Raw genomic sequence first — 13861 nt, forward strand, 5'->3', positions numbered from 1 at the left:
AAATGTTCTCCTGGTGGTTATCAACAGGGAGACGATGACATGTGTTTTGTCCATTATATAGTATAAAACATTGTTTTTCTTTTTATATTGGGTGTAATTTACAGGCTGTCGGTGTGTCTGATCCAACATGCAGAAATACTCTTGGTCTGCCTCTTGAGAAGATCTAATGTGGTCTGCATGACTCGACATACAAATTGTGAAGTTATTTGAATGGCTGTGAGCCCTAAGATAAAATAAAGCCCTCTGTCCTTCCTCTGTCCATCTGGTTTTGATGAGTAGCCTACGTTCTAAGTTCTTGAATGGAATAATGGTCTACTGCCATGGGACCACGGACCCTTTTTCTTCATCAAAATGCTTTTGACAAACTCACTGACATTTTAAAAGCTGCTCGAAGTAGAGCAATAACAGTCAGGGGCACCTTGTTGCCACAGTAACATGATGATGCAAATCATGTGTTTATAATTCCACAGCCAACCTTGAAGAAATAAATCAATAGCACCAACAGGGAACTTAGGAAGACTACAATATTTTAAACGTTTTCTAACCATTTGCTTTCAAAATTAGTCTGGGAAATGTGCTTGTCATTCTCGGTGTTTGACATACCGCTATTTATGAACATGGGGGTTTTCTATCATTAGATCATCCTTTTCTGAGGAGGGACAAACATTTTCCACTGAATGTAGATTGTGACCTTGTCTACGTGTTTCTATATTAATGTGTCTTTGTGTTTCTTTGGCAGGATGACTGGAATGCTATTGACTCATCAAATCAGGCCCAGGTCCACCGCAACGCAGATGACCAAACCCACAGCCTGGAGACACTACCCTCAGGTAAGAGCCAGATACCCAGCCAGGCATCCCACAGCGCTGTCCATTCTGGTTAGCCCCCCCCCCCCCTCCCATTTACAGACATGATGAGAAGATTAGTCAACACAGGACTCCAGGTTGACATGTTGTTCAACTGACTGTGCAATAGTGGAGGGTTCCAGCTGTGGTTCTGTTTAAAACTAGTAAACTACCTTTACTGTTTACAAGGTCAGGGCTAATTATGCAAGGTGTGTATAGGAATGCTATGAAAATAATCTGAATTCATCTGGGGTTTTTTCAGAGTTTCTGATCTTCATCAATGGGCCAATCACCCAAATCTCTATCGTACCAATTTGCGAGCCCATGTTCACAACTGAACCGGGATCCAATTTAGCAGAGCTGCTTTATGCATTAACCTGTCTGGGAGCGGAACCCCTCGCCAACAGCCAATGAAATTGCAGGGCACCAAATACAAATCAACATAAATCTCAGAAATCAAATTTCTCAAACATACATGTATTAGGCACCATTTTAAAGATACCATTCTCGTTAATCCAGCCACAGTGTCTGATTTCAAAAATGCTTTACAGCGAAAGATCCACAAACAATTATGTTAGGTCACCACCAAGTCACAGAAAAGCCCAGCCATTTTTCCAGCCAAAGAGAGGACTCACAAAAAGCACAAATATAGATAAAATGAATCACTAATCTTTGATGATCTTCATCAGATGACACTCATAGGACATCATGTTACACAATAAATGTATGTTTTGTTCGATAATGTGCATATTTATTTACAAAAATCTCAGTATACATTGGCGCCTTACTTTTGATTCCAAAACATCCGGTGATTTTAGCAGAAATACTCATAATAAACATTTATAAAAGATACTAGTGTTATTCACAGAATTAAAGATGGACTTCTCCTTAACTTCTTGACGCTATGCATCCCTTAAGCGGGATAATTGTTATCAGCAACCGCTGAATAGCATAGCGTCACATTCAAATAACATTACTAAAAAATATTCATATTCATGAAATCACAAGTGCAATATTGCAAAACACAGCTTAACCTTTTGTTAATCCACCTGTTGCCTCAGATTTAGAAATTATTCTTTACAGCGAAAGCAATCCAAGCGTTTGTAAGTTTATCGATAGCATGACAAAACATTATGTACACTAAGCATTAAGTAGCTAGGTCACGAAAATCAGAAAAGCAATCAAATTAATCGTTTACCTTTGATCTTCGGATGTTTTCACTCACGAGACTCCCAGTTACACAACAAATGTTCCTTTTGTTCCAATAAATATAATTTTTATATCCAAAATACCTCTGTTTGCATTATGTTCAGAAATCCACAGGAAAGAGCGGTCATGACAACGCAGACGAAAATTCCAAATAATATCCATAATGTCTACAGAAACATGTCAAACATTTTTTATAATCAATCCTCAGGTTGTTTTTAAAATATAAATTCGATAATATATCACCTGGGAGTGTAGTTTTTTTCAATAGGACCAGGAGAAACAATGGCCACTTTACTCTGGGGCGCAAAACTCACTGAGAGCCCCCACCTGTCCACTAACGCAATGTGATCTTTCTCGCTCATTTTTCAAAATAAAAGCCTGAAACTGTCTAAAGACTGACACCTTAGGGAAGTGGCACTTCCTGATTGGATTTTCCTCAGGTTTTTGCCTGCAATATCCATTCTGTTATACTCACAGACAATATTTTGACAGTTTTGGAAACTTTAGAGTGTTTTCTATCCCAATCTGACAATTATATGCATATTCTAGTTTCTAGGGCTGAGAAATAGGCCGTTTCAAATGGGTACGTTTTTTAGCCAAAAATGAAAATACTGCCCTCTACACGCAGAAGGTTAATGCAACTGCTGTGTCAGATTTCAAAAAAACTTTACAAAAAAAGCATAATCTGAGAACGGAGCTCAGAACCCAAAACAGCCAGAGGAATAGCCACCATTTTGGAATCAACAAAGTTAGAAAAAACACCATAAATATTCACTAATCTTTGATGACCTTCATCAGAAGGCACTCCCAGGAATCCCAGTTCGACAATAAATGACTGAAATAGCCACTTGTTGTTAGCGTGTTCAGCCCAGTAATCCATCTTCAAGAGGCGTGAGCATTTCATCCAGACAAAAACTCAAAAGTTCTGTTACAGTCCTTTAGAAACATGTCAAACGATGTATGGAGTCAATCGTTAGGATGTTTTTAACAATAAACATCAATAATGTTCCAACCGGAGAATTCCTTAGTCTTCAGAAAAAGCACTGGAACGAGAGGTAACTCTGTCGGGAGCACGCGTCATGAGACCAAGGCTCTCTGCCAAGACCACTGACTCAAACAGGTCTCATGAGCCCCTCCTTTATAGTAGAATCCTCATTCAACTTTCAAATGACAGTTGACATCTAGTGGAAGCCCTATGAAGTGCAACCTCATCCATATATCAATATGTACTTGGAAGGCCAAGCTTTGAAAAACTACAAACCTCAGATTTCCCACTTCCTGTTTGGATTTTTTTCTCAGGTTTTTGCCTGCCATATGAGTTCTGTTATACTCACAGATAGCATTCAAACAGTTTTAGAAACTTCAGAGTGTTTTTTTTATCCAATACTACTAATAATATGCATATACTAGCATCTGGGACTGAGTTGGAGGCAGTTTACTCTGGGCATGCTTTTCATCTAAAAGTGAAAATGCTGCCCCCTAGCCCAAACAGGTTAAGCTACAGGTGTAAGCATATGCTGACGTTACATAGACTTGTCCTGCATTTAAAACAGCATGCCGTGTATGGAGGGATATAAATTACAGTAGTTTTACCATCAGAACTGTTACATATTCTCTCCTTGGCAAGGTAGTCCTTAGAGAGCTGTTCCATTTAATTTATGTCAGAAACATTGTGTTTTCTGTAAAGGTAGGGCAGGCAGACATCTTTCTGCTTTTGTATCCTGAACAATATGTAGAAAGAATACTCTGGGGTGTACAGTAGTTCCAGGGAATCATCACTATTCAGATACCTTGTTTCAATGCCTCACACTATTTGGGCCACTCCGCTTTACACTCAAGTTGGACCGAAAAACAGAATTCACAGTAGGGTTGCAGTTTTTAATTAAGCGGATTTCCAGATGGCCTAATATACAGTTACTCCTTTTTAGACTGTAAGTAAGTATGCCATCAGAGCTTAATTTAGACATATCCTACACCATCCATTCCTAAATGTACATTCCCATATTACTACTGTACAATACGGTATACGATCTGCTAGCAACTCCTTGACATATGGAGCTGAAGATCCATCCAAAATGTGGGTCCAAATGTGCCTCAGTGAGGGGCCTTCCCCTCTATCTGTAGGACTTTGTGCTCCTCCAAGCTGCCCATCAGCCACAGTACTGTGTTTCAGCTAGAGAGCTCATCACAGAATAACAACAACAAAATCCAGAAAAACGCATGTCAAAAATGTTATAAATTGATTTGCATTTCAATGAGGGAAATAAGTATTTGATCCCCTCTCAATCAGAAATATTTCTGGCTCCCAGGTGTCTTTTATACAGGTAACAAACTGAGATTAGGAGCACACTCTTAAAGGGAGTGCTCCTAATCTCAGCTTGTTACCTGTATAAAAGACACCTGTCCACAGAAGCAATCAATAAATCAGATTCCAAACTCTCCACCATGACCAAGACCAAAGAGCTCTCCATGGATGTCAGGGACAAGATTGTAGACCTACACAAGGCTGGAATGGGCTACAAGACCATCACCAAGCAGCTTGGTGAGAAGGTGACAAAAGTTGGTGTTATTATTCGCAAATGGAAGAAACACAAAATAACTGTCAATCTCCCTCAGCCTGGGGCTCCATGCAAGATCTCACCTCGTGGAGTTGCAATGATCATGAGAACAGTGAGGAATCAGCCCAAAACTACACGGGAGAATCTTGTCAATTATCTCAAGGCAGCTGGGACCATAGTCACCAAGAAAACAATTGGTAACACACTACGCTGTGAAGGACTGAAATCCTGCAGCACCCGCAAGGTCCCCCTGCTCAAGAAAGCACATATACATGCCCGTCTGAAGTTTGCTAATGAACATCTGAATGATTCAGAGGACAACTGGGTGAAAGTGTTGTGGTCAGATGAGACCAAAATGGAGCTCTTTGGCATCTACTCAACTAGCAGTGTTTGGAGGAGGAGGAATTCTGCCTATGACCCCAAGAACACCATCCCCACCGTCAAACATGGAGGTGGAAACATTATGCTTTGGGGTTGTCAAAAGGGATCAAAGGGACAATGGACGGGGCCATGTACCGTCAAATCATGGGTGAGAACCTCCTTCCCTCAGCCAATTTGCAACCAGAGCTCACGCTGAGGTTGGTTAAGTTCCGTAGTTGATATTAGTCCTTCTAAATGTATGGACAGCAGCCCTCACGTCATCGGGAACACTAGGTTGACTTTCGTCAATGGGCTTTTCTGGTGGGGGAGAGAAGGGCGTGTTTCATAGTTTACAACCAATGCCTGTTCACTTGGGCGGGGCCACTGAGTAAGCATAGTTCACTTATGAAAACAATTCTCTCATTTAGAAGCTAAAATTACATTTGATCTTTTCACAAATAATTTAATACTTAAACATTTAAATTGCACAACAATTTCCTGTGAATCTGATAACTAGAATGTGTAGACTTCCCAAGATACTTTGTTGTCCTATCATCCGTAATAATGTCTTGGATGACAACTGATCATATTCTCTCATATTCCACCATGGCCACCTAATCATCCCCTTCATTCATAATTGGCATATATGACTCCTCACCTCGCCACCTGATAGCTGGTATGTGGTGAGCCTTCTGGCACAAAAAGGTTACCGTGCTTCACTGAGTTGGGAGCAGCTCATTGGTGTGTCGTTGAAATTCTAATCAAGTAAGGGAGAAGAGACTTTCAATTTCTTCAAACAATCAACCTTTTAATATCGATTATTTATTGCAATAATGGAGCTGGTCAATGATCGTTGAGGAAATTCAAAGGGTTTATATAGAAACCCCAAAACTGCTCAGTCATGGTTGGTTCCACCTCTCCTCGGCAGATCGGGGCATCGTAAGCTACCTTGTTTTCTTCTTGTGGCTATGTGTATCGGGTGTGTGAGGTCATAACGCACAAACAAGTGATAACGGCAGTTCCGTTACTCCTTTCTCAACCAAGCTAGCCTCTGTTCTCTTCATATCTCCACACAGCGGTGCCCTTGGAAGATAGTAGAAGAACAGGATGGAATGAAGAACTGTGGTCACTCTGAGGCTCTTTGTCTTATGCTGTGTGACCAAGTTACTCTGAAGTAAAGATGTTTCGAAACAATAACAGGTTGTTTTGTCCATTTAAGTTCTCTATTCCGCAGTTGCCCCATGTCCTTGACTTCACGCCTAGACGAGCTGCGGGGAGTGAATGTGGAAAAGCGGAACCAACCCTGAGGCTGGGGAAGTGGTGAAACGAATGTGTATGTGGAGGGCAATATGCCTTCTTAATTCCTTTAACTTCTTATGGTATAGGGGACGCTTGCGTCCCACTTGGCCAAAAGCCAGGGAAATGCAGCGCAGCAAATTCAAATAAAATGATATAAAAATCTAACTTTCATTAAATCACACATGTAAGATACTAAATTAAAGCTACACTCATTGTGAATCCAGCCAACATGTCAGATTCTAAAAAGGCTTTTCGGCGAAAGCATAAGAAGCTATTATCTGATGATAGCACAACAGTAAACAAAGAGGGTAGCATATTTCAACCCTGCAGGCGCTACACAAAATGCAGAAATAAAATATAAAACATGCCTTACCTTTGACGAGCTTCTTTTGTTGGCACTCCAATATGTATAAACATCACAATTGGTCCTTTTGTTCGATTAATTCCGTCCATATATATCCAAAATTTCCATTTATTTGGCGCGTTTGATAAAAAAAAAAACAGCTTCCAAATTGCGCATCGTCACTACAAAATATTTAAAAAGTTGCCTGAGAACTTTGCCAAAAAATGTCAAACTACTTTTGTAATACAACTTTATGTATTTTTAAACGTTAATAATCGATCAAATTGAAGACGGGTCTATCTGTGTTCAATACAGGAAGACAACAAACCAAGCTACTTTTCAAGTCTTGCTCATCTCTCAACAGTGTTACGCAGTTCCTAGATGGCCGTACATCTTCATTGCACAAAGGAATAACCTCAACCAAATTCCAAAGACTGGTGACATCCAGTGGAAGCGGTAGGAACTGAGAACAAGTTCCTACAAAATATTGTTTCCCAATGAGAGCTCACTGAACAGACAGAGACCTAAAAAAACAAAACAATTCTGAACGGTTAGTCCTCGGGGTTTTGCCTCACAGACATGATTCAAACAGTTTTAGAAACTTCTGTGTTTTCTATCCAAATCTACTAATAATATGCATACCTTATATTCTTGGCATGAGTAGCAGGAAGTTGAAATTGGGCACGCTATTTATCTAAAAGTGAAAATGCTGCCCCATATACCTTAAGAAGTTAAGCAGAGAGCTCTTTACCATCACTAAGCTCCTATTATAAAGCTACAAATAATTATATAGGTACATCAAATGCATCTTGCAAACACAGAATTTTTCCTTCACAGGTGAGTTTCCCCCTACTCTATAAAGCGCTTTTGAGTATCTCAGTTGGCAGAAAAGTGCTTTATAAATCGGATCAATTATTATAAATGATTATTTGTATATGATCACATATGTCTTTCTATTATGTGTGTGAATACTTGGGAACAGATTTCCAACATGTAAATCACTTGGAGCTAATTTCCTGATGGTTTTAGTCTTTTATGGCCAACAATAAATAAAACATAAATACATGTTTTGGGGATCAGGAAACAGGTGCTGTGTGCTTTTCATCCAGTACAGTAATGTAGTGTACAGTGTTTTGCTGTGTACTTTTCATCCTGTACTGTAGTGTACATTGTGTATTGTGTGCTGTGTGTTTTCATACACTGTGCACTACACTACAGTACTGTATGTGCTGTGAGGGACTTTCCTCCTGGATCCAGATGTGAAGACCACCCAGTTTCTGAGTCATTCGATGCTTTGTTCCTGTTTTCTTATTCATTAACAATGTTATTATATGCAGTGTTTTGATGAGGAATCTGCTGACCGACACACCAGGCCACAGACCGTTAGTCTTCCTCCGCTGTGGCTGTTCTGCTCAAGAAGTGCCATGGAATATTCCTCGTTAGTTAGAAGGCTTCATGATGGCCTGCACAATGTACAGCAATGTGCTGTAGTTTACTAGGGTTGAGTTCTGTAAGGTACACCATACATTTTGCACTGCCCTGATCTACCTGGCCTTATCTCTCTCAGAGATGCTGTTCAGACTCCTATTATATCTTAATGGATTCCTACCACCTGAGCATCAACAACAAAAAAACACCGGTTTCAAAGCTTTTTGTCTAGTAAGCACAGCCAGAGGAGGAATGTTCCAGCTAGAGAGATGGGTGGTTGAACTGTCTAACTTTCACAGCAAGGAGAAGCTATAAAGGAGAGACGCACCTTGTCCTTAACTTGTTTCTTAGGGCAGGATCGCAAATCTGGGCATGAACCAGTTCCTCAGTTCTTTAAAGTGAAGATACTATATAAGGGATCATTTTATACCTTATGTTCAAATGGTGGAACATGCTTCCCCCTACTCGCTCTGACTTTGCTGATAAATACTTTCAGGTCAAATGTACTTGATACGATTGTCATATGTGGTTGTCTCACTTTGCTATCTTAAGATGAATGCACTAACTTAGTCGCTCTGGATAAGAGAATCTGCTAAATGACTCAAATGTAAATGTAATGTTCCAGAATTTACTGCAGTGGGCATGAAGGATTTGATTTCCTCTTTACAAATCTAGTCTCATCATTACCAGCAGGCCATGCCCATTAACACAGCCTTAACAGGCTTAACTGCTGCTATTAGCAAAATAACAAGTGACCTAATAACGTAATGTCTTACATGTTTATTTTATTTATTAAACTAGGCATTAAGGTATGTGAAAATATTTGATGTAAAAATAACAGATTACAACAAAATGTGCTACTGCATGTCTGTAAATTGTGATGACATAAGACTGAACTATTTAATAGACTGCACCATTCATTTCATAGATGGTCATCTGTGGCTTCTGTTAATCACGGAAATGATAAGGTCAACTGCTTTTTTTGTCTCCAAACTTAGTCGGTTATACTAACCCCTGCATGCAATTTACCATTTCTGTGGAACAATTAGCATCTGAGACAGATTATTCTCAGACCTTCCTAATTGTCATGCTGAAGACAAGCTGTCAGAGCTCAATGAGATGAATTACTCATGGTCTTTTTTCTCTGCGTGCCCCTACCCTGTCTGACAGATAATGTAACCGAATGCTGCCGTATGTTTTAGAGGCTTCATTAACATAACAGCTGCATTAGTGTTTAGTCACACTGATATCCAGTGTTTATGTGGGGACATATTTTGTTTTCATATGTTGTTGTGACAAGAATTACAATTACACATGGCATTTTATTTCGATTTTTATTTAAATGCATAATGATCTGACTAGGCTGTGTGAGTGGTTGCTCCTACGAGAGAAGTGTAGCTGACTGCAGGCTGTTATTAGGGTTTGGGAAAGTCTTTGTAGTGTAGCTGACTGCAGACTGTTATTACAGTTTGGGAAAGTCTTTGTAGTGTAGCTGACTGCAGACTGTTATTAGGGTTTGGGAAAGTCTTTGTAGTGTAGCTGACTGCAGACTGTTATTACAGTTTGGGAAAGTCTTTGTAGTGTAGCTGACTGCAGGCTGTTATTACAGTTTGGGAAAGTCTTTGTAGTGTAGCTGACTGCAGACTGTTATTAGGGTTTGGGAAAGTCTTTGTAGTGTAGCTGACTGCAGACTGTTATTACAGTTTGGGAAAGTCTTTGTAGTGTAGCTGACTGCAGACTGTTATTAGGGTTTGGGAAAGTCTTTGTAGTGTAGCTGACTGCAGACTGTTATTACAGTTTGGGAAAGTCTTTGTAGTGTAGCTGACTGCAGGCTGTTATTACAGTTTGGGAAAGTCTTTGTAGTGTAGCTGACTGCAGACTGTTATTACAGTTTGGGAAAATCTTTGTAGTGTAGCTGACTAGAGACTGTTATTACAGTTTGGGAAAGTCTTTGTAGTGTAGCTGACTGTAGACTGTTATTACAGTTTGAGAAAGTCTTTGTAGTGTAGCTGACTACAGACTGTTATTAGGGTTTGGGAAAGTCTTTGTAGTGTAGCTGACTGCAGACTATTATTACAGTTTGAGAAAGTCTTTGTAGTGTAGCTGACTGCAGACTATTATTACAGTTTGAGAAAGTCTTTGTAGTGTAGCTGACTGCAGACTGTTATTACAGTTTGAGAAAGTCTTTGTAGTGTAGCTGACTGCAGACTGTTATTAGGGGTTGGGAAAGTATTTGTAGTGTAGCTGACTGCAGACTGTTATTACAGTTTGGGAAAGTCTTTGTAGTGTAGCTGACTGCAGACTGTTATTACAGTTTGGGAAAGTCTTTGTAGTGTAGCTGACTGCAGGCTGTTATTACAGTTTGGGAAAGTCTTTGTAGTGTAGCTGACTGCAGACTGTTATTACAGTTTGGGAAAGTCTTTGTAGTGTAGCTGACTGCAGACTGTTATTACAGTTTGGGAAAGTCTTTGTAGTGTAGCTGACTACAGACTGTTATTACAGTTTGGGAAAGTCTTTGTAGTGTAGCTGACTACAGACTGTTATTAGGGTTTGGGAAAGTCTTTGTAGTGTAGCTGACTGCAGACTGTTATTACAGTTTGGGAAAGTCTTTGTAGTGTAGCTGACTACAGACTGTTATTACAGTTTGGGAAAGTCTTTGTAGTGTAGCTGACTACAGACTGTTATTAGGGTTTGGGAAAGTCTTTGTAGTGTAGCTGACTGCAGACTGTTATTAGGGTTTGGGAAAGTCTTTGTAGTGTAGCTGACTACAGACTGTTATTACAGTTTGGGAAAGTCTTTGTAGTGTAGCTGACTGCAGACTATTATTACAGTTTGGGAAAGTCTTTGTAGTGTAGCTGACTACAGACTGTTATTAGGGTTTGGGAAAGTCTTTGTAGTGTAGCTGACTGCAGACTGTTATTACAGTTTGAGAAAGTCTTTGTAGTGTAGCTGACTGCAGACTGTTATTACAGTTTGGGAAAGTCTTTGTAGTGTAGCTGACTGCAGACTGTTATTACAGTTTGGGAAAATCTTTGTAGTGTAGCTGACTGCAGACTGTTATTACAGTTTGGGAAAGTCTTTGTAGTGTAGCTGACTGCAGGCTGTTATTAGGGTTTTGGAAAGTCTTTGTAGTGTAGCTGACTGCAGGCTGTTATTAGGGTTTGGGAAAGTCTTTATAGTGTAGCTGACTGCAGACTGTTATTAGGGTTTGGGAAAGTCTTTGTAGTGTAGCTGACTGCAGGCTGTTATTACAGTTTGGGAAAGTCTTTGTAGTGTAGCTGACTGCAGACTGTTATTAGGGTTTGGGAAAGTCTTTGTAGTGTAGCTGACTATAGACTGTTATTAGGGTTTGGGAAAGTCTTTGTAGTGTAGCTGACTGCAGACTATTATTACAGTTTGGGAAAGTCTTTGTAGTGTAGCTGACTACAGACTGTTATTAGGGTTTGGGAAAGTCTTTGTAGTGTAGCTGACTACAGACTGTTATTAGGGTTTGGGAAAGTCTTTGTAGTGTAGCTGACTGCAGACTGTTATTACAGTTTGGGAAAGTCTTTGTAGTGTAGCTGACTACAGACTGTTATTAGGGTTTGGGAAAGTCTTTGTAGTGTAGCTGACTACAGACTGTTATTAGGGTTTGGGAAAGTGTCAAATTATCTGTGAGCTCTGGAATGTGCAAAATAAACACAAAGGTGCACTTGTGAGGAAACTGCAACCAGAAGGTGCTAGCAGCTGTTTTCTGCCCAGTAACAGGGAGGGAGGTTAGAACATGTTTATTTACTGTGCTGCAGTCCATTGTACTGTCTTCATTTCCTCTCCTGTGTCTCTGCTCTGGTCTGCAGGCAAGGTGAGATGGCAAGACTTTGACCAGGACCTATATGTTGGTGCTACGGTGGTGCGGCCAGGGCAGGATCCCTACGCCCGCAACAAGTTCAACCAGGTGGAGAGTGACAAGCTGAGGATGGACCGCGGAGTCCCTGACACCAGACACGACCAGTAAGTCTCCATTCCACCTCAGTCATGGGTGGAATTGAGTGGGGAACACATGAGTACAGAGTGAAAGAATTTTAGCTCAATGCATGGTGATTTTACTGCAGTGAGTAGTCAAGTGATTGGCCCCGAACATCAGTGCACTTACCTATTAGTAATGTCTTATGGGGAAAGACTGGGACCTCATGCTGTCATCTGATTATCAGGAGGGCAACATTAATCAGAGACAAGTATACATTTTTATTTTTCCACCTCCGTAGCCTAACAACAGGTTTTCTTCTTCTGCTGGCGCCTCAATATAACCTAACTAAGCCTCAGAGTAACACTGGACAGAGTTTCTTCTGCTGGCGCCTCAATATAACCTAACTAAGCCTCAGAGTAACACTGGACAGAGTTTCTTCTGCTGGCGCCTCAATATAACCTAACTAAGCCTCAGAGTAACACTGGACAGTGTAGCAGAGACCTTTGGCACAATCATCTGAAGCTACCAATTGGCTCACCCACTCACTGCCCAAAGATCAAAGTAAATGCAGGTCTTCTGGAAAAAAATGCAGGCGAATAGATAGCTTATTGTGGGAGGTCATGATGGTAGATTGATAGTGAATTACCCTTCAATTTTCTTCCTTGTTGAAGCAGTTGATGATGAATCCATGGTGTCTGTTAGCAGTTCATGCTGCAGTTGGTGCCTGTAGTTCTTTGAGGTCCAACAGTGTCCAACTTTATTTATGTCTGTGCTTTTGATGTTTGCTCAGGGTGGGCCAGGGCTCAGTTTCCCAAAAGCATCTGAAGGCTAAGTTCATCGTTAGAACCTTCGTAGGAGCATCAGTAAATCTCTGAGCTGTTTCTCAAAACCATTGTTACCAAATATTTTGTATTTGTGTTTATAATGGAGCCCCATGTAGCTGCTGCTTTGGCAACAACTATCTTCCTGGGGTACAGCATAATTAAGGCAGTTTATACAATGTTAAAAACATTATAATACATTCACAGATTTCACAACACACTGTGTGCCCTCAGGCCTTCTCCACCACTACCACATATCTACAGTACAAGATCCATGTGTAGGTATAGTGCGTATGTTATCATGTGTGTATGCATGTCTGTGCCAATGTTTGTTGCTTCACAGTCCCCGATGTTCCATAAGGTATTTATATAGTCATGGTTTTCTGTAGTACTGTGTGCCTCCCATAGTCTGTTCTGGACTTGGGGACTGTGAAGAGACCTCTTGTGGCATGTCTTGTGGGGTATACATGAGTGTCAGAGCTGTGTGCCAGTAGTTTAGACAGACAGCTAGATGAATTCAACACCTCTCATAAATGAAAGAAGTGATGAAGTCAATCTCTCCTCCACTTTCAGCCAGGAGAGATTGACATGCATATTAATAATATTAGCTCTCTGTGTACAGCCGTCCTGTTCTGAGCCAATTGCAATTTTCCTGAGTCCTTTTTTTTGGTGCACCTGACCACACGACTGAACAGTAGTCAAGGTGCGACAAAACTAGGCCCTGTAGGACCTGCCTTGTTGATAGTGTTAAGAAGGCAGAGCATCGCTTTATTATAGACAAACTTCTCCCCATCCTAGCTACTACTGCATCAATATGTTTTGACCATGACAGTTTACAATCTAGGGTTCCTCCAAGCAGTTTAGTCGTCTCAACTTGCTCAATTTCCACAATATTTATTACAAGATTTATTTGAGGTTTAGGGTTTAGTGAATGTTAGGTTCCAAATACAATGCTTTTAGTTTAAGAAATATTTAGGGCTAACTTATTCCTTGCCAACCACTCTGAAACTAATTGCAGCTCTTTGTTGAGTGTTGCAGTCATTTCAGTCGCT

The 13861-nt window shown here is 40.4% G+C and overlaps 1 protein-coding gene across 2 annotated transcripts in view; it reads left to right on the plus strand.

Annotated features, from left to right (window-relative positions):
* LOC110502975 (polypeptide N-acetylgalactosaminyltransferase 2) overlaps positions 1-13861 on the plus strand; it is a 125489-nt gene that overhangs the window by 73895 nt on the left and 37733 nt on the right. For both annotated transcript variants that reach the window (XM_036960792.1, XM_021581330.2), the window contains exons 2-3: positions 740-830; positions 11879-12032. In XM_036960792.1, the coding sequence (XP_036816687.1) occupies positions 740-830; positions 11879-12032 (245 nt within the window). The remainder of the gene's footprint in view (positions 1-739; positions 831-11878; positions 12033-13861) is intronic.

The sequence above is a fragment of the Oncorhynchus mykiss genome, chromosome 23 (genome assembly GCF_013265735.2).
Source record: "Oncorhynchus mykiss isolate Arlee chromosome 23, USDA_OmykA_1.1, whole genome shotgun sequence".
NCBI classification, from domain to species: domain Eukaryota; kingdom Metazoa; phylum Chordata; class Actinopteri; order Salmoniformes; family Salmonidae; genus Oncorhynchus; species Oncorhynchus mykiss.